The sequence below is a fragment of the Accipiter gentilis genome, chromosome 25, assembly GCF_929443795.1.
Source record: "Accipiter gentilis chromosome 25, bAccGen1.1, whole genome shotgun sequence".
NCBI classification, from domain to species: Eukaryota; Metazoa; Chordata; class Aves; order Accipitriformes; family Accipitridae; genus Astur; species Astur gentilis.
This window is the reverse complement of record NC_064904.1, coordinates 7,053,646-7,075,504: the sequence shown is the minus strand read 5'-3', so window position 1 is coordinate 7,075,504 and position 21,859 is coordinate 7,053,646. Positions and strand designations below refer to the sequence as shown.

The following is a 21,859-nucleotide window of genomic DNA, read 5'->3' as shown; positions in this document are numbered from 1 at the left end:
TTTAGGTACTGCTAGGAAGACTGGTAGTCCTTCTCACAATTGTCAGTGAGAGGTGGACTTCTAATTCCCAGTTTGAGTTTGTGAGAACATTTTTGAGACTTCCAGCCATAATGAACTATTGAACAGTCAGTCGCAGGATCCTACCCTTTAACAAAATCAGCATTAAGTCTTCTTATGTCTTAGTGGTAGCAGAAGGAGCATGGTTTGAACTGTCCCAAGGCAGAGGTGAGACTGATCTGATCTTCCATCAACAGAACTACACCTATTAATGCATACAAACAAACTTGTCCGTGGCTTCTGGAACGGGCCTTCTTCCTTATAGATGGGACACTATAATAAATGTATTTGTCATATTGCTGCATATTATGGATGCAGTGGTTAATTACGAATGAGAAATGGTCAATGAAAACAAGCTGTCAGTGACAGCCCGTTGGTTTATACTGATTACACCGGGGAGTGGCTGTTTCATGGCATTACAGAGACAAGCCCAGAAAGCTCTGACCAAGAGCTGTCGCTGTTGCCCTTACGCATAACTGTTTTAGCATTGACTATGAACACAGAAGCCCTGCAGGTTTTGTTCAGCCCATAGGCTGATGAAATCCAGGGGAGATGAAGGATTTCAGGTCTGGGCTCCAGGACTAGAGAAAGGAAAGTCCTGTTAGTACAGCTACTTACGCCTGGTAATTTGACTAGTGTTTGAGAACAGATCACAGTAGGAGCAGATGACTCCTGTGATGCAGCCAGGTTGGTGAAGCTTTGATTTTGTGGATAAATGCTAGCTGTACCCAGGGAAGTTGCCCAACAGTGTTTAAAGTCTGTCCCACTTACACACTGACAAGTACTCATTGCCCACTAACTACTGACAGTTCCAGTGTCCAGGGACCTGAGTTTTCATTGGCCTCAGTGAGCAAGTTACAACTCAGATACTGTGGGCCAGAAATGACAGAGCAAGCAGCTGTTGCTCTGCTACCTCTACATCTGCCTGACACAATAATTAAATCTCATCAGCGATTCGATATAATGGAAGCAAACCAACTACAACAGAAGAAGGATTTCATAGCACAACTGTCTCACGATCTCTTAACTGCAGCTATATATTTGCCTTCATAATTCTGTAAGCATATTGAGCTACAAAAGACTGAGAAATTTAGAAAGCAGTGGAAGAGATCCTTAAAAAGTAGCAAAAGGTGTAAGTAATTTCCTCTACCATCATTCTGCTCCTTATCTTCTCTGCTGGTGTTTCCCATGGACTATTCATGGCAGTGCTATACTGGGACAAAGGCATTGCCTGTTAAGTCAAGCATCCAGCAGAGGTCAGAAGCCCTGATTTTGCTGCAGCACTGAGATCACCTGTGGCTTGAACACAACAAATTAACTTCCTCTTGTGGAAAATGTGGGTCTCATTTCAGTGGGTGTTCTGCATTGATATTTGTGCTGTAGGTTGGTACCTAATGTTGTAGCCACATTAAGTGTTATTGCTATGTTCTAAGTATAAATCCATGTTAGATGACCCCTCTTTTTCAGGACTCCCTTACAGATAGTTGACTTGGCCTTTTTGTGTGTGTGTGTGTGTGTGTGTGAAACATGCATAGTTCAGGTCATTGGCAGGAGATATCCAGGAATCTTGCCAGTGGAAATCTTACTTCTTAATTGACCTTTTCTGAATTCTTTAGCCCCAAATATGTTTTCTCCTGGTCATACTAATCCATATTAAATTCATGAGGTTAACTGAGCAACTCTAGATTTGCACCAGCACAAAGAAAAGTGTGATGGGACTTACTGTGTGTCCCTCCCATGGCTGCTCAGCAATAAATGTGACTTTAATGTCTTTTTCACTGTCAGTGTTGTGTTTTCTCTCATTCTCTCGCATCATGTGAAAGTCTAAGATGGGCCTGGTAAAGTGTAAGAGGTATTGAGGCAGGCTGCACTGCAGGGCCTTTTTTCTGACCTCCAGCCTCATGGACCCCAGAGTCAGGATCCAAAGAGTACATTGCAGCTGGGAAGATGACTGTGAGCTGGATGAGCTGGAAACGAAGCTCCTTTCTGCTGATGGAGAGCAGAAGGCTGGGTCCTCTCTTGCAGGCATCAGCACTCTCATTTTACTGACAGGAGAGTTACTAATGCAGACCTTCCGTGCTGAACGCTGTCTGTGAGGAGACCAGTTGGCAGCTTTGGCGTGAGCATTTGTAACCACCACTTTGTAATTGGAAAATGGACTCGGAGGCGATTGTGTTCTTCTGTTACAAAGTCAGCAGTGCTTTCCTGCTAGAAGACAACAGTTTGCAGCAGGGAATTCTTTAAGAGAGTGAAATATTCTCCTAAAAGAAATGATTTAAGCACCATCTTCAGTCAGCTGCAGCATACCAAGCACCCAGGCTGGATCCCAGGGCACGCTGTGCTCTGGACAAGTTGGGTTGTTCTGCCCAACCTGGCAGTTTGATGTATTTGAAATGCACTTGCCCAGGTCTTTATTTTTCTGAGTTGCTCTTTGGTTTGTGTCTTTCAGAAGCGCTCTGGAGGCATTTGCTCATTCCTGCATCGGGTGTGCTGGGCAGCACTACCGTTGCAACTGCTCCTCTTGCTCCTCCTGCTCCTGGCCTTCCTCCTGCCCCTGGCAGAGGAGACCCACAGCTGCACACTGGCCAACAACTTTGCTCGGTCCTTCAACCTGATGCTGAGATACGACGGCCCACCTCCGACCTAACTTCTTGGCGTGGCATGAGGTGACTCTCAGAAATATAGACTCTTTTTTTTTTTAACAATTTCAAGTATTGTAAATTTTAGGGCTTCTAACAGGGCCATCATATCAACTGGATAGGTCACATAAATGCAACATAAGATTAGTCCACTTTAATCAGGTTTTTGAGCAAATTTAATATTTTTACAGTATTTTATTATAATATTTATAATGTATATATAGAGATTGTGTATGTGTATGTATGTACAGAGATAGATTTATATATATATAAAAAAAATCGCATACCTGTGGTCAAACTAACATCTGCCATCCACTCATCCACTGTTTGGAGATAATCCTGCAATATTTCTGTTTCTGCCATCTTTCAGTGAGGAATACTGAACGTTGATTTTGTTGTGGGGCTTTTGGGTGATTTTTAAATTAAATTTTTGTTATTTACAACCAAAGCCAGACCAAGTATGAGAAGATGCGGGCATGCAGCAGAGTGTAAATTGGAGAGCAGGTAGAGTAGAGTCATGTTTGAATACAGTGGTTGACATTCAGCCCAAGGAAAATTGGGACTATTCTATTTGAAATCTTGAGCTCTTTTTTTTCAGTATCTGGATGCAGGGATTGCAGAAGGTAATGGAAATGTTTCCACTGACTTCAGTATGAGTGGGGGTGGACCTCTTCTTATTCTCATTTTTTTTACCAGATTTCTTTCCCAGTTACTGTGTTCTCCAGCCCACCTGAATCAGGAGAGGTAGAATACAGCAGGAAGAAAGCTGGGAAGACAGAATATATATATTTTTAACATCTCTATAACAGGAGAACTTTAAAATCAGGTCATAATTTTCTGAACAAGTTTGTGAGCACTGAACAAAACCTTATATCAGTGGTCTTGTCTTTAAAAAGCAGTGGGTTTTTTTGTTTGTGTTTTTTTGTGTGTTTAGGGGGGGTTTTTTACTTTATAAAAAGGCATTTGGTAATGGATCATAAAGCCTGAACAGTGGGATGCAGCCTGGCTCAGTGTCAGCAAAGCAAAAGTTGAAGTATTTTAATAATACCACCCTGGAAACAAGATTCCTTCCTAGGATGTTTTTATATTAATGGTTTGTTGAACTGATGTAAACTGATTGTATCAAAGACAGTCAAGCATAGATTTCTATATAGTCTAAACTCTTAAGATGATGACAACTTGTCATGTATTTACCTAACCTTATGCCTGAATGTACATTTTAACATTGCCTTTTAATGTAAAAGCAATTCTCACTTTACTGTGATGAAACCATTCTTAGTGGTGTTTTGCCTAACTGACTCCTGAGAGAAAAGGTAATTTCTAAAATTTTGTGCCATTTCTGAGAGCTATTCCTTATTGTCTGGTGTCTTTAGCCACAGTAGTAGTCATGCAAAAAAAAATTAACAGAAGAAACAGTTACTTTTCCCATCATGGCTATGTTGCAGGAGGAACTTGTCTTCTGGGTATCAGTATGGTGTATTCAGTGTTGTTTTCCAAATAAGTTGCAAAATAATATTAAATCTGTTGTACATTATGTAAATTATGTAGTAGCTGAGGGACTGAAGAAGGAAGTCATACTTCTTTAACAAAACCATGAAAGTTTTGCTAAAGAAGCAAACTTGGGTAGAATAGGGAGGTATAGCAGCAAGGAGCTCATTATAGGCACAAAATGAAGGGAGAACAGGCAGATGTGAAAGAGGACTAGCTAAAAATAGGGAAGAGAGGTGTCCAACAATTCATAAAGCCTAAGAAAATGAGTCACGATGAACACAGAGGACAATAATACAGGCTTTATGCAGGAGAAATCTCTGAATCTTTTTAGTTCCCTCTCCCTGCTACAGTATTGGTACTATTGCACATTAAACAGCTTATCTTCAGTAAGGTTTAAAATGGGGCAAGTAACATGGACTCTTACTAGTGTTCTGAGGAGACTCTTCTACCACCAGGACTCTTTCACTGTGTTCCTAATAATGCTTCCGACTACACTGGGTTTGGTAGAGTTAGACAAAAATGCCAAAATTCTGCTAAAAGTAAAAAGGAGACTGGAAATTAGAGGAGAGAGAGCAGGGATGGTGAAGGTATTCAGGTAGAATGCAAGGGGAGCATAAGGAGGAGCTGAACTGATGCAGATGAAAACCTGACTGTCAGGAGGTAGCAGAAGAGCTCTAGAGAGCAGGCAGAGGGGGGCTGAAAGCAGAAAGTTGAGAGAGGATCGATGTACACTGCGTGTTAAGACATACACATCTAAACAGGAAGCAAAGGAAGGCCTGTGATTTCTTTCATGAAGGAGCCGGATGGAGAGGAGCTATAATTTGTCAGAGAATGGGGCAAATGAATTCCTTCTTTGCAATTAATTCCTTCTTTCTGGTGGCAGAGGACATACCTCCTTCTCGCCTCTGATTAGCTGTGTGAGAGCCATGCATGTTCCCACAGTGTTCCTCTAAAAATTGCTGCCAGCCTTGAGGGAAGAAACCCCTGTGGCTGTGCAAGGAGCTACTCATCACACACATCTCCATTTCAAATTAAATGCTCCAGTAGAAAAGAAGTGTGGGGGAGGAGGGGCAGTAACAAAACCTGCTGTATGTGGTTATGGATATGTGTACTTCTGCACACGCTTTTCTTTGACATAGCTACATTGCAGTTCTCTGGGTTTTGCTGAGCTGTTCCAGGTGATGAAAGTAAAATGCCAGTGAGAAAGTAAAAATAATGATGAATAATATGGCCGCAAGTGAAAATCAGTAGGGAGATAGACAAGTTTTTTCTATGAAAGCACAAAATCTCACATCAGATTTCTTTCTGCCCAGCCTTTCTGATCTGGATGATTTTTATGGGTTCACAAATGCATTTGACACCACAGGAGTATGCAACTGGGGGAAAAAATTTCTACACAGAGGACCGTAACAGAACAACTGCATCGTCACCTTGATGGCAGGTTTAAAAAAGAAACAACAAACCAAAACTAAATTAGAAACACACTTTTGCTGCTGGGCTTGCATTCAATTTATTCTATATAAGTCCCCAGTCTGTAATCTTGGAATTTTTTGCTTTAAATCTCAGCAAATCCATTCTCATTAATTTAAGTAATTTAAATATCTCACTTAAGTGATGAATCTTTCTACTTCTTTGCAATGGAAACTCTCCAAATCACAGGACTTTGATGATCATCTCACTCAGAACAATTTCACTCTTCTATAATGTCACTGACCTCACCTGTCCAACTCAGGTGTGAGATTTTTTCAAAGAAAGAAAGAATTTTTTTAAAAAATCACAGAAGTAAGCTTGAAATGTAGATCCAAAGTTTACTTTCTATTTTATTCTCTTGGTTTCTTCTGAGAAGTTTGTGATACTGATTTCTGGAAGTGTGTGTAAATACTTAAAGTCAGTAATTGGAATAATGAGAAGAAACTGGCCAGTTCAACTTCCAGGAAACTGAACAAAGCTCAGATTCCTCAAAACATAAACTAAATCATACTGTTTCCAAGTCAGTCCTTAAAATTTGAGCACTGTTCGTCATGCTTGAATCTTTGCTCACACATGATTTGGGGGTTACACCCTCACTTTTGTGCCTATAAAATCCCCAGCTCATGGATCTCTGACATCCATACATAACCGAGATGTGTTACAGCTCAGCTTTGGATTGGGGCTGCTGCCTTAAGACATCCCTTGCCAAAAACCTAGGATGCACAAAGCAGATAAGCATCCACAACTGAGGGCTTGCATTACTTTAATCCAGATCCAACCACTGTCAGAGGGTGCTAAAACCCTCTAAAATAGATTGAATATGTTTAAACTTGTAAATTGTGCATCTGGCTCAGGCCACGTAGTCTCTACTGCATGCAGATAACCACCCTGTTCACAGAGCAGAGCTCTTGTGCATCTCTCCAAGCTCTTTTGCCTGCACTATTGGACCCAGGATTTGATTGACCACATTAATGACCCTTCAGTGTTGAAGGCAAAATCCTGCACTCCGGTGCCCATGCGTTAAAGTAAGAAGTCTGCACAGCCCCAAAGGCACACTTCAAACCCAGCCTTTAGAGTGAAAGCAAGCCTAATTTATAAATTGTAATTGATTTTGTAGCCAGATGCTTTCAACAGAATTTTCCATGACTGCAATACAGTGAGGTAGAAAATTGCTATTGTACCACATGTCTATTAATAGCCCTTTCTCTGATTCCAGCTAGCAATTCAGATTGTATTAAATGTTATTTATATATGCCCTCTCCAGAAATCTCTGTATGAAAAACATGTTCAGTTCTATGCACACACATTAAAAATATTGTATTCCCCTGTTAGCACAGAATCCCCAGAGCAATCATGATTTCTACCAAGTACTAGCTTATTTGCCCTGAGATGCTTATTAAATTCAAACATTTGGGGCTGAAAAGAAAGCTACTAGCCTAACTAGTAGAAACACCTGATGATCACTGAATAATTTGGAGAGCTTTTAGAATGGCTTTCTGCTTCTCCTTAATCCTATTCACTGGGGTAGTCAAAGACCTCAGAGAGAAGAAATGTCTCCAAAAAATGGCCATCACTAGATAGGCAGATGGTAATCTCTGCATGTCAGAAAAAAGAGTATGTTCTCTTTAGTTGCTCTAGGACCTCAGGAGTTTCCTCCATCTGATCTCTTCTTCAGTATTAAATAGGAAATGTTTTCCTTCGATGTGTGTGCATACATATCTCATTAGCGCTGAAGAGATTTGAAGAGTGAGTTTGTGTACAGGCATTCTTCTAAATTGTGTTGACAAGAGAGTACATTGTCTTCTTTTCTCAAGAAAAAAAAACGCTGTATGGCAGAGATTCTCGGAGCAAACAAAACCTTTTGGACTAACTGAAGATTACAGACTGAAATTAATCTGGAGAAACAGTTTTGCCTTTCAAGAAATGCTAGTGTAAATACCCCACCTATCTTTGCCAGGCATCGTAGGTGTCTTTCAGGTCATAGGTTAGGTACCCAGCTGGCTGTAAGAACTGCTTTTGGAGACTTTACTGTCCGTTGGACAGTATCAGTTGCTAGTCTGCAGCTGAAAACACATTTGCCCAATGAACTATATCAGCTGCTTCTAGAGTCGCTGGAGGCTGTCAAGGATATTCTTAGTAGTTCTCAGATCATTGACCTCCGCTGAGCCATTACAAGTTTATTGTATTAATTTATCTGTCAGCAGTTGGCCACTCTCAGAAAACAGTTGATTAAAATACTGAAGATAACATTGTTGGTATGGACGTCACAATTCATTCAGAAACCAATCATTATTTTTGCCATATTTAAACATAATTATCTGTTGGTTATACTGGGTTATAAACAGATCAGTTGTAGGTGTTGGGTAACTGTGTGGAATGTTTTAGGCACAAGGATTTTTGACTTGCACATGTATGTTTAAGAATTGTGGGCTTATTTCATGCTTGCTTAACGGTAAAACAAAACAAAACAAAAGATTCTTGAATATAGCATTTTCCCCAAAATAATCCAAAGCAGGATGGAATAATCTGTCATACAGTTGATTTTTTTATTATCTCTTGTCTATCCAATTTAAAATACGGATATGTGTCTACCAGAGGGATATCAGTAGATCTGGAAAGAAAAGGAATATCTATTAGGAATATACCAATTCAAGCAGTAGCCTAAATGGCACCTTTGTAACCTAACCTACTTCAGCAAATGCCAGATTTAGCTCACTGTATCTGTGAGCTAACCACCCTCCTCCTAGTAAACCGTGGGTGAGATGAAAGTGCACAGGTGAGGGTACAACATCCCAGTGGAAGCAGCAGGAGACATTAGGTCTTCAAAAGGCAGCGTGGTATCTCGACACAAGAGATGAACATGTAGGTTTGGCATAATGAGAGCAACCCAGGACTAATAACACAGGAACAAGGATTTGCTGACCTGCTCTGCCAGTCAAAATTTTGACAGTGGCTGTCAGCACTGTCCAGTTTCACATCCCTGACTGTGGAAGGAGGCTCCCCTCAGGGTAGTTCACTCTAGCTGAAATCTGAGTCTTGGGAGTGCTTTTTTCTTTTCATTAAATCCAGAAGAAACTGCTAAATCAACCCCCTCAGTGACAGTTTAATGGTAGGTGGTAGGCGCTGATGCTCCAGGAAAAGATGCAGGAAATGCTGTTGTAGATTGTCATGAAAGATTGTCATGAAGGTCTCTGTTCAATCCTTAGGAATTAGAGATTCATTACAGAACTGAAGTAGGAGGCTTTCTGTTCCTTTGCAAGTAAATGCCAGCTATTGCCTTTAGTCTTCGGGATTTTGGGGGCGAGCCTGTTCAGTGCCTTACTGAATGCTAGTGGCTTTCTGGCTTCAGAGCCATTCATGACAGTGAGTTCCACATCCTTCCTGCGAGTTGTGTGAAAAAAGTATTCCCCAGAATTGGTGTTGAAGCAGAAACCTTTTGTTTGGGGGGTGGGGGTTGTTTGATTTTCCTTCTTTGGCCCCTGTGTGTGGATTCCAAGGCACTCCCCTCTCCAGACCATACTTTGTCTTCTTTTCTCAGAGCAGAGGAGATTTGGCTTTGTCTCCTTCCTAAAGTAAATTATCCCAGTGTTTTCTGCTTCTTTTCATGTTACAATTCTTCCATGCCCTTGATCATTCCTGTCACCTTTCTTTCAACTTTTTTCAGTGCCAGTTCTTCCTCCATAAATAGAGCAAAAAATCTGCTCCTGTTGCAATAAATTGAAATTCAATAAATTTTTCCCCTGTTGCAGCTCCTCCTGCAGATGCTCTGCCTGTTTCTGCTGCCCCCTGTGTCAAAACAGCCTTCATCACTGTCTGAGGGGACTCTGGTCCTTGCCAGCTGTCTCTTCCAAGTCTTCTGGCCATGTCCTACCCGCATCCGCCTTGTGTTGGCTCAGGGACTGCCCTTAATATTCGCATCTGCAGATGGGAGTGGGAGGGTGTCACTTAACTGACAATTATTAATAATGAAAGCCTTGCCGTTAGCATTGTTCATAGCCTGCCCAGACCCTTTTCTCTTCTTCTCTCTAAGCAGGTTTTGCTGTGTAATCCAATTACTGCGTGCAGAAAATTGCCCCTTAATCAGGGAGGAGGGCCGGTGTTTCAGTTTCAGCTCTATTATCCTGGTGTTGCCACTGCCTGTGTAAGCACTCCCATGTGCTGCTGGGCCTGGGGCTGGACTCTCCGGGGTGTGTGCCCTTGAGCTGCTGGGAGTGTTTGAATGTCGCTGTTATACACCCTAATAAGCCAGGGCCCTTTTTTTTGAGGTGGAAAAAAAAAAAGAAAGAAAAAGAAAATGGTCGCTTTTAACAAACTGATTTCACAACTCATTTATCAAGCCCTATAGCAAACCATTTATTTTAGTTCCTTTTTGCTCCATCAAAAGCTGTATGTTAAAAGGGAGAGGTGAATTTCGAGAGGCTGGGGACTGAAGGCAGGCTGCAGTGCCACCCGCCCTCACCAGCACTTTGCTGGGAGGCCTCCAGCTAGAATTCAGGGGTCGGACCTGTTATTTTTCCTAAATGACTCCTGCCTTCAAAATCAAATTATTTCTTTTGTCAAGTCCAATAAGCACTGAACACCACAGACCTGGTTTCACTACAGATATGAATGAACACCTCTGTACGGTACTTTCCATTGCCATGAAATATATATATATGTATAAATGTATGTACATATATATATGTAATGGGGAGTGTAATTATTGTTCTACTTAAAGAAAAGTGATGTTCCACTTCAATGAAAATTTCACGTGCAGCTTTTAAGAGAAACTGTGTCTTAAAGGGAAGCTGGAAGAGTTTAGGGGTATGTGTTTTAATAAGCTTTAATGAGCTTTAATAAGCTTTGAGTTAGGACTTCAGTCTCCAAGGCAAAAAGCACCCGGGATGATTTTCCCATCACCTTCCAAGATCAGAGCCTGTAAGAGTTTAACCCAGGAGTCACTGCTTGAGCACTTGACTGTTCCCAAAGGTATTTGGATGCTGCATGTACTAGCTGTGTGTCTGTCCTCAAACACCAACCTCCATTTTGTACATGTGCTTGACTGGAAGGCAAAAGACACACTTTTGTCTTGCTCCAAGACCCTGATGATCATTTTTGTCTCAGCGGATGTATTCCTTTTGATCAGCGTCACTCTTTCCATTTTTTTCCCCTTTTAATTTGCGCTAATTGAGTTTATCAGGTGATTCCAGGAGGGCACCCTCTACCTGCCTAGCCTCAAAGCTTCCCTTCCAGCAACATACCTTCTTCTCATTTGTTTATTTGGGTGTACTGGACCACTGTGAATCAATTACACAAGCAATAACAACAGGTGTTGCATTTTGCTGTCATTGCCTTTTGTAAGACATAACACTCTATTGACATTAAAAAGTGGTAGGAGACCCAGAAGCTTCATTGTTGTTTACTAGCAATATAACTGACGTACAGTGCTTCTACAGGGGACCTGTCCTCACTCCTCAAAGCAGCTGGCTGTCTCGGGCCCAATTTAATTCACAAGGCTGGATTATAAACAGTCTTGGATCCCTTCACCAACACCCCATCAATCTTGCTTCCATCAGTTTTTGTGCTTTTGTTTAGTTTCAAGCTAGAAGAAAGTTTAAAGAAATGTGCTAAGGCTCCCGTATAGGGTGAGTAAATATCCCAAACAGTTCACAAAGATTACAACAAAATGAAGGGATTTACTCTCACATTGAACAGAATTAATAAGAAGTTCTAATCGATGTATTTAAAAGTTATTAAGAGCAGCCTGGAGTGAAGTTTCTGCAATCAAACCATTCTCTGCTTTTAATTTAAAAATCAGCAAATATTGAAGTACATTTTGCTACCTTCTTTTAGAAGTGACCTGGAACTAAAATGTGAATCCTCCCGAATGGGAGGTTTATTGATGTGGATCTAAATTTCACCAGAGTGTCCCATGTTATATCACCCACCTCTGGGCAGAGAGGAAACCTAAGGCTGTTCACAAGAGAAACTCATATTGTGAATGGTTTTAAAATTCTTCAGCGCTCCTATCCACTTGCAAATGTCAGTAATAGGGAGGATCAGAAACTTTCCCATGAACCCTATGCATTTTGCATGTTGAAATCCTGGCTTGAATTCAGGTCTCCACCTCAGCTTCTTGTAAATGTTAATATTCAAGTAGAACAAAAATGTTAGAGGCAATTACAGCATGAACATCTCTTCTTGTTTATGTATAGTAGCTGATAGCAGAGTCTGTAATAATAATCTGTGTTTATACATGTGCCGTTCAATGTAACAGTTGGGTACCAAATACCTTTTAACTGTCACAAGAAAATAACTGGATTGATGTCACTTTTTGCTTGTATGAATATGATTATTTGCCTTGCAGGGACCAGTTCCACTTTTTTCATGTTATTTATGACTTTTAAATACATTTGTGATAAATTAGGCTCATTTCTAAAGTAAACAATACTGGAGCCAAGCAGCTGTCTCTGTACATGTGCATGTTATCACAGCTGATATCAAGTCTAAGTCAGACTCCTTGTCTTGCTTGGACCTTTCCTTAACCTTTCTGGCTTATTCAGGGAAATGTGGACCAGTCTATTTTCTTATTAAAAATACAGCTTTTTGAAAAGCTGAACTTATTTTTTAAATCCTTTCTTTTTACAATTATTGATTCAGAAAGACTGTAACAATCGTATTTTTCTAAACTGCCAATTGCTTGTGTTAGGAAATGATATATAGATATATATTTTATTCTACAGATTTCCATGTAGTTTTGAAACTCTTTGTTTTCATATATATCCTCCTCTTTGCTAGAGTTATCTCAAAAAAGCTGTAAGCTTCTGTATACTGACTCTACGAAATTGTATAAAAATGCAGCTGCATAAAAAGACTGACTTTATTTTTTATTTAAATTGGTAGAGCTAAGTCATCCTTACTGTTATGCCATGCAAGATGTACGGAAAGAAATCAGGTCATTGTTTTGAAAGGCTGGACAGTGTTATGTGACACTTCCTAAAAAGTCTCGACTGAAAGTCAGGAGCATTTACCCTCGAAATTATGCCATTTTGGTGCCTGATTCCATAGTTTTTTCACACTGTTTAGGACCTTATTTCACCAATACTCCCATGAAATTTCATGGGTAATATTAAAAATAAGAGCCTATGATGTGTGAATAGCAGTGATAGAACAAGACCCTTTTCTAATGAAGAACAAGGCCTTTTAACTAGTTAAGAGGCTATATTTTTAGAGTTTCAGGACAATTTTTTGTGTTCTTTTCTGAGCTGTGATGTCCTCCCATGTATTCTGGATTTATTCCGTAGCTGAAATGCCAGATTAAATCGATTGAAGCCCCGTGCGCAGATGAACATAATAGAAAGCTGCAGTGCAATATTGCAGAAAATGGCCTGATTTCATTCTTCAGAACAATAAAGTAACTCACAGCCTTGGCTTCTGTGCACCTGTGAAGCAGAGGCCCTTGCTTTGTACCTTGGCGTAACATGGGAGGATTTCTGCTCTCTGCCTGGAAAATACTGTCTATTCCTCAACCTTGTCAGAAGCATAATATTTTCTCAAGTAAAAAAAATCTGATTCTGCAAGACTCATTGGGGAGTTAAGGGGCAGCTGGGACCTTCTGTGATCAAGCCACATTATTCCGAAAGTTTATCCCTCGATGACAAATAAAATATGATGTGGCTTTGCTGTTTGCAAGTAGGATAAAGAGACTGGAAATTCATCACCCCAAGCTCTAGCCTTGTGACTGTTCTGTGATGCTCCACTGTTACCAATGGACTGTGTTGAATCAGATTATAAAATCAGAGTATTTTGTTGCATGTGTCCTTTTTTGTAATGAAAATATAGTTATATTTGACGTTGCAGTTATAATGCAGTAAATAAACACAAAAGTATTTCTTTTTAAGGCCTTTTAAATTATTCTGGGGGGTGGTTTCACATTTTTGCTGTGCTTATTTCTTACCATCAGAGTATTTGGGCTGACCTAGAAACACCCAGAACAAGTGAAGCAAGGATAAAATTTTCTGCTGCCTGCCTCTCTGCTCATGTATCACTGAAAGAAGGTTGTGCTGAATGTACCTACTTCACTCTAGCCCTGTAAGATTTAATAGAAAATGTCAGCTTTTCTGTAAGACTGTGCAGTTGTTTGAATAGATTCTACCAGACCCCCAAAAAATGTGAATTTGCTAAATCATATTCCTATTCACTACGATTTCTTATGGTGTTGGCCTCTGACACTCTCTGTAGGGTTTCCCTCAATCCCAACCAAGCTAAGACAAAGGGGAATTTTTTGAGAGCCTCAGATTTGAAGTTAACTCCAATCACATGTAGTGAGCGAGCAGTGTATTAGTTCAACCACTGCTGATTTCTTTGAAGAGTAATCGCTGCAGCATGTATGTGCACAACTCTCATTAGCATCCACATAATTGCTGGTTTCTTTCTTGAATCTTTATGAGATAGAGTCTGCCAGGATCTCTGACATCAAAGGACTCCACAGGAAGTTTACTTCTGTAGGAGTGGAAAACCACTACGATTTTTTGGTGAACCTGTGGGCTAGGTTCCCTGTTGCTTTTCTGAACACACTGAGCTCTGTCCAGGTCTTTGACTTCTCTCAGGTATTTGGACTATGTGGTCCTGTGCTTTCCTATGACCTGTCTCCCGCTAAACCCCCAGAAGCAGAAATGCAAACACTTCAGCTGATCCTAGCTGTGTCAAGACCAGAGCAGCGTCTCAGATCCAGGAAAGAACAGGGTAAAACAAGTCCAGGGCTGTAGGAAGAGCAGACTATCATGGTGGGACAGTTACATTCCCATAAGGGCTACAATCAGTGCACAACAGAAATTTCTGTCTTACTCTCTTTTTTTTCCTTTGCAATGCATTTTTTCATCTTGCAGTTTATTTATTTGTGGAGCCAGGAAGTAGGCTTCTTTGTGTATATCAGGCATTGTCTTCTGGAACCAGCAAAGAAACTTGGGACTTGATTTTGCCCCAGACACTGTACATAGACCAGGAAAGACTGCCGTCCAGCAGGGAGGAGAAAAAAATTCCTAAGAACAGATAAAACAGCTCACACTTGTATGATGAATGAGTATTTTGTTGACCAGGTTCAGGCTGCAAACAACTCTACAGCTGATTGGTGGAAGTTACGACAGTCAACAAGAATTATTATAAACACTTTTAGAGGACAATGAAATACTCCAGGTAGTTATAAATCTCTTAAGTCATACATTAGTAGAGAAACACCTGTTTTAGATAGCAACCCTGCTGCTAGAGGATGGAAGTATCTGTTTAGGTTGCAGCAGCAAAAGGTGGCAAGTTCAATAAATAAAAATAATAGGGTAAGACCCTGAAGTGGAGTAAACCAGTGTAGCTTCATTGAAGCTGTTGGAACTAAGTCAATTTACAGCAGTAAGAATCTGGCTTATAGTCAACAGGGATTTTACAGAATGCTTAAAACCTCTCCATTTGGAGAGTTCTCCTCTGCCTTATGCCTGTGCACTAAATTGTATCCACACAAAAGTCCTCGACAGTATAATGAGGTCATTCTGGATGTGAGCGTTCGTTATATGCTTAGATAAATTAAGGGAAAAAGACCACATCATTAGCAAAGTCTTAAATAAAAAAGGATGGAGCAAGGTTACCGAGTGAGAACTATTTAAATAAAATCAATCTCAGCCCTGGAGAGTTAATGGGGAGTGGCTTTCTACGGAAAAGGGCTGATGGTGTGTTGATGCTGCATGTAGAAGCTGAGCGCTACGGCCATGAAAGATTAAAAGCAGGGACTGGGTTTTTTTCTAGGTTAATATTTCAAGCTTTCTAAATTTCATTCTGTGACATACCATGAATGCAGCCTTGGTTTCCAACTGCAGAAAAGCACTCTGATAAACACATATTGCTGGAGCAAATGAAACTGAAGGCTCATCCGGTTTTACTGTAGCACTCGTGGTATTAAGAGGGATTGTAATATAATCCTCTTCAATGAATAACCCTAACAGATGTTATCAGGGTTGCTCTTGTACGAGCCGTGGACCTCTTGCTAGAACTCCCTCTGTGGAAGTCCAGTTCATAAATTGTCCTAATGGGCTGCCTGCCTCGTCCCGCTGCTGCAGCAGCATGAAAGGGAGGTGGTTACCAGCGGCCTTGAAAGCCAGCATTATTCCCATCTGGTTTGCATTACAATACTGCTAAATATTTCATGCTTTTTGTTTTACAAACAAATAAGAGCAGAACTAATCTTTTTGTTTAATGTTCCTTGATTGACGTTTGAGTGGGGAAAAAAAGTTTGGGGTTTGTTTTGATTTCTTTTTCTTCACTTCAGATCTTAACGTGGCTCTGCAAAAGCTTTTAATGGAAGATAGAGCAGATCACCGTCGACTTTTCTGGTGGGCTTTTTATGGCACCATTGATACAGGAAAAGATACAGGGGAAATCCAGATGATGAATGTGCTGTTCAATCAGCTGGGATTTCTTTGCTTGCGAGGAGATAACTCGATGAAGTGCAAACAGAGACAGGGAGCAGACGTTGACTGCTTGTCAGCTATATACAGAACTATCTCTGGCTGGGGCTGCTGGAAAACACAGCAGCTATTAGTACCCCCTTGCCCTTTCACAGCGCCCTGTCAGAGGGTCCCCAAGCACTGCAGCGAGAGCCATCCATTAAACCGCCGAGCAGCGAGTCTGTTTAATCACCCCCGCTTTACAGGGAGAGGAGTGGCAGCCCTGGGAGGATTCAGCCGGCATTTTAACCTCCCGGTTCCCTAAACTCCCGCTGAGGTGGATGAGCGAAGGCAGCTTCGGCAGCGGGTGCCGCCTCTGCCCCAGCAGGACAGCGGTGACCCACCTCCACGCAGGGACCTTCACCCACAGGGCAGAGGTTGCGGGGGGTGGGTCCGGAGCCCCCCTGGGATGCACAGTCTCCCCTCAGGCGCCCGCCCGGGGAAACACCAGGGTTTCAGGCGGTTTCCTTCCAACCCAAAGCAAGTCCCGGCACAGAGCAGGGCCTCTCGGCTGGTACTTCTCCGCTCAGACAGCCACATCGGCTGGTTTATCTGGTGTTTGGACAATTAGCTTCATTAGGGCGCCCATTGGGCTGCGTTAGCTGTGAGGCCTAATCACGGGGTGGGATGAAAGATATGAAATGTCACTCAGGAAGGGCTAAATATTGAGAAAAGATAAATATCTACTCTTCCAGCCTGTTGCAGCTTGGCCCTGCAATGGGGTGGCGGTGTATCGGTGCGGTTAGTTAAATCACCATACTACATTTGACTGTGTAGTAATATTTTTTATATCATGGCACAAACAGAAACAGGTTTGACCGATTCACTCTTGAGATGAATTCTCTACAGTTACTGTGGGATGAATTCTTCACTGATGGCCGATGCATCAATCATCCCATCCCTTCCTCCTGTAACCCACTGGCCTGAATTCAGAGACAAAAGTGAGTCTTGGGGACTGACCCTAACGCTTGCCTGCAAATAGGCTTTATGACTTACGCTGAACAAGACAGCCAAGCAGTAAAATTATATGCTGCTTTCTTTATTATGTTTCTTATTTTTCTAGCCTTTTCCTCCCAAGGATCTCAAGGCTCGCTGCAAGGTTTAACTAATTCTCAACAGTCATCTGTGAATTAAGTTCTTTTTGCTAATTACAGCTGAAATACTACTGCCAGAGTGGAAGATTGCCGTTCTTGAGCATCTCTCTACAATAGCACACAATAGTTTCACTCAGGATTGTAAAAATAAATTGTAACTGCCGCAGTTCCTTGCATTGAATCATTTTCATTGTGGATTTTGACATTCCACTTAAAAAATTTCAAATCCAGGAATAGTAAATGCCAAGTCATAAAAGCTTAGGAAATGGGTTGAATCCAGAGTGCAAGGCAGCATTACAGTGTCTGATCTGCTGTCTCTGATAATACCCTCACAAGACAAGGGTCTCTTTTTTTTTTTTTTCATTCCTGAACAAATAAATTGCAGTGTGTATGAAATCTCCAGAGGCCATCTGTGACTGTAATTCATTTACCCACCGTATTATGGAACAGATTTTCCAGTGAGTTCAAAACTCGGGAAAGGGGGGGAAGGGAATAGTATGATGAGAAGGATCTGTGATCCATATCTAAAAATAAAAATATTATTCAATTGTCATATTTGATGGATAAAGTGTCTGACGCACCAGGCGAAGCCATAGCAACTAGATAAATATGTTTAAAACATTTAATTTTGATACATTAAGAATGAGTTGGAGCAGGGGCTTATCGACACTGAAATTAAGCAGACATTTCTAAGTTCCTAAAAGCCTCTGATTTTGTTTAGCTTGGAAGAAATTTTGCTGTAGATAACTTGGAAGTGTAAGGGGAAGTTGGACTTGGTGCACAAAGGCGCAGCTCTGACAGGTCAGGACTAGCAATTACCTTTCTTCTTCATCTGTTATTTTCCAAGTGCCAGCAGCCCCTACCTGATTTGCGTTAGACCACACGAGGCCCCTCGGCAAACTTACAGACCCTTGGTTTCTGCTTTTAAATTGAAATTAGTATGTTCATTTATGACCTTAGCTGCTACAAAAATATTTTTATATATAGGGCACTCTCAATATTTCTGTAGTGCTGTTAACATTCAGTAATTGTAATTAGGAACACATCCTCATGCACAGCCGATGGGTTATGTGGCTGTAAGCATCAGATTTCCTCCCTGAGTAATTCCAAGGATGTCACTGAAGTTACAGCAGAAATTAATTCAGTCCTCAGTGGCTGACAGGGTTAGTGTTTATACTGTGTGTGTGAATCATGTTGGTACCCACAGAAGGGTTTTATGTTCTGCATCAGGTCCTGTGTTTCTTCATAAAGTGATACCATGCAGAAGAGGGAAACAGCACAAAGTTCTAAAAATTGTTTTCTGTAGACATCTGCCCAAGAGTTACGGCTGAAGGAGGAAAATGTTCACTTCCATGCAGTAATTAGGGGGCTGTATCTGAGCAGAGAGGGGTGGAAAGGAGGGCAAGAGAAGGAGCGACACCCAGGAGGAGCAATTTAGCTTGCCGCCAGTCTGAAATCAATGACAGGTGCCACACTGAGCCTTTTGCCCGCAGCCCCTGCCACTTGTAAGCACCAGCATCAGCTTTTTTCTCCTCACGCATCAGGCCCTGAAATATCTTTCGTCTGAGCCAGTGCAGAAGTGAAGGCACTCACTCTCTTTTCCCTCCTCTTCAAAGGATTGCAAACGCACTCGTGTCACCTAACTCACGTGGGTGCTGTGGGGCATAAACTGAGAAGGGGCTGGGGAATAGCAGGCGCAGCTGAGCGTTAACAGCCCAGTTTCCAGCCTCTGGAGAAGGATTCGCAGCTCTTCAGTTGTGCAAAGCAAGCCAAGTGTGCTTGCTTGGGGGCTGACTGTAGCCTAATACCGCTAATACTGCTACATTACTGCTTTCAACATGACCATCACAGCCCATTAAGGATGAAGTAGCTGCAGATTGTATTTCCTTTTTGCTCATGCCTTCACATCTATAGCAGATAAAATATTTCGCAGAGTGCCCATAATGCTAAGTGTAGCTTTTTGACTGGAATTATAAAATACTGGCAAAACATTCAGTGACAGGACATGGTTTCCATCAGCAAAACTGCTTCTTTTTTACATTATTTATTTTTCCAGTGAAGAACTAAGGATTGGCATATTGACAGAAATATGCTTTTACTGGTACAACTATTATCTATGCAACAGGCTTTTTTTCACATGCCTCTATAAATATATATACACACACACACACACCATGATACTCATGATCAGCAATATTTGTAGTGTCGGGCTTGTCTTAGTGACTGCAGACACAAGGCAAGAGGTTAGTAGGTACAAGCAGTTTAGGCTCCTTGCTGTCTCAACTCTGCTCATTATTCTTCAGAACACTGGGGAAGATGGTAAGTAATGTGACCGCTTTGGCATTATCGCTTAATTTCCACGGGGTGGCAATTTGGTCCCAGAAAACTTAAATCAAATCTAAAGAAAAACAAAAATCATTCAAAACCCAAACTGTCCAAGGTGAAACCGAGGAAAGGGAAATAAAAGAAGGATGCAGCAGCAAGGTTAAAAAAAAAAGAATACCATTTACAGATGGAAAATAAAAGGGGTAAATGACAAATGAAGTGCCAGCTTTCTAACAAAGGGAAGAGGAAAGCAGGGCGAGCTGCAGATGGAAATGCTGCGCCGGGGGAAGAGGAGGGACCCATCCAGGGATGGAGCGGGAAGGAGGGGGCTGCTCACGATGCCCAGCGCAGGGCTGGCCCAGCGGGAGCGTGACGCAGAGGCAGCACCTTAATGCTACAATGGGCCTTTTGCGGAGGTGCCGGATGGGGCTGAGATCCCTGTCACGGGTGTCCTCAGGTCACTGGAGGAACTAGAGTGAAATCCTGCTGTGCCCAGGAAATCCCTGCCAAAACTCCCCTTCTTCATTGATTTCACACTGTGGGAATCTGGGTCACAAAACTGGAGAGGAGCTGGGGGAGGCTCGATGTTTTCCATGACCGGCTGTGGGTACCTGACTTGCAGGAGACCCACGAGAGACAGGACTCGGGGTGGGAGCGAAGGTGCAGTCTCAGGCACAACCAGGTGCCCCACTGGGCACGGGAGCCACATCCTGCTGCTGCCACGGGATGCCGGTGCCACCTCCCGTCAACCCCCGACAGCTGAGGTGTGGTGAGACCTCCAGGAGCCGATCTGGAAAAAGGGAATAAACAGGGCTCTGCAGTGCTTCCTATGGGCCTGACGAAATTTGGGCCCCAGCTACGTGCCCTGAAGCAGCACTGGGTTTCCCAAGGGGAGAGGAGGCAGCAGGGCAGCATCCCGCGCGGGCAGTCAGCTCCAGCCTCGGCACAGCCGTCAGCCTGGAGGGGCACGGCCACACCAGGGATCTGCTGCCCGCCCCTCAGCCTGTTTCCTTGGAGCCGAGCAGAAAAGCAAAATGCCTTCTGCTAAAAATCATGTCTAGAGATACTTTGTAATACCATTTCCAATCAGGAGTCACATTGCTCCTGGTAAGAAATTCCAAACTGATCTTTTTCCACGTTGTCACTGTCTTGCTGCGTTTGGCTCTCCAGCTCTCTTTCGGCAGCTAGCCGGGGGAGGAGTGCTCCCGGTGCAGGGGGTTGCCCGATCACCCGCAGAGGAGCCAGAGGCTGCACAGCAGCCAGCCCTGGGCCCGCTCGCCGCTGGCAGGCAGGCTGGCAGGGAACCAGCGAGGCTGGTGTCCATCAGATGATTGGCAGAACTAACCCATACCCACAGGATCCTTATAACCAGCGGTTTTCTAACAGCTCCTTTTTCCCTCCAAAACCATCTTGACAGTGTTGTACTGCAAGGCTGAGGCCAACAGAAATTGGCTTCTGACCATGCCCCCTGCTAGATGGCACCCACACACTGTGTCTTTGCCTCCTGGGCTGTCTCCAGTCTCCTTGGATGGGTCCAGCCCTTCCTTCAGCCCCTGCCATGGGGTGCTGGTGAGGGGCAACACGGCTGCCTGCCGGCAGGGGGACAAGGAATGGGGCTTGTGGTCAGTCCATCACACACTGTCTCTGCTGCTCCTTCCTCCTCGGGAGCAGCACTCCTCACACTCTTCCCTGCTCCAGCGTGGCGTCCCTCCCATGGGAGACAGTCCTCCATGAACTTCTCCAAGGTGAGTCCTTCCCACAGGCTGCAGTTCTGCACAGACTGCTCCAGCGTGGGTCCCTTCCATGGGGTGCAGTCCTTCAGGCACAGACTGCTCCAGCGTGGGTCCCCCACGGAGTCACAAGTCCTGCCAGAAAACCTGCTCCAGCATGGGCTCCTCTCTCCACAGGTCCTGCCAGGAGCCTGCTCCAGCGCAGGCTTCCCACAGGGTCCCAACCTCCTTCAGGGCACATCCACTTGCTCCAGTGTGGTGTCCTCCCCAGGCTGCAGGTGGAGATCTGCTCCACTGCGGTCCTGCATGGGCTGCAGGGGGACAGCCTGCCTCACCATGGTCTTCTCCAGGGGCTGCAGGGGAATCTCTGCTCTGACACCTGGAGTACCTCCTCCTCCTTCACTGACCTGGTGGTCTGCAGGGTTGTTTCTCTTACACGTTCTCACTCCTCTCTCTGGCTGCCATTTCTGTGTGCCCTGCAACTTTTTTTTCCCTTCTTCAATCTGTTATCCCAGAGGTGCTACCACTGTCACTGATGGGCTCAGCCTTGGCCGGTGGCAGGTCTGTCTTGGAGCCGGCTGGCA

The 21,859-nt window shown here is 43.0% G+C and overlaps 1 protein-coding gene across 6 annotated transcripts in view; it reads left to right on the top strand.

Moving 5' to 3' along the window:
* SYNE3 (spectrin repeat containing nuclear envelope family member 3) overlaps nucleotides 1–13,536 on the top strand; it is an 87,337-nt gene extending 73,801 nt beyond the window's left edge. For all 6 annotated transcript variants that reach the window (XM_049828765.1, XM_049828771.1, XM_049828770.1 and 3 more), the window contains exon 18: nucleotides 2,507–13,536. In XM_049828765.1, the coding sequence (XP_049684722.1) occupies nucleotides 2,507–2,704 (198 nt within the window). In that variant the 3' untranslated portion in view covers nucleotides 2,705–13,536. The remainder of the gene's footprint in view (nucleotides 1–2,506) is intronic.
* Nucleotides 13,537–21,859: the final 8,323 nt, after the last annotated feature.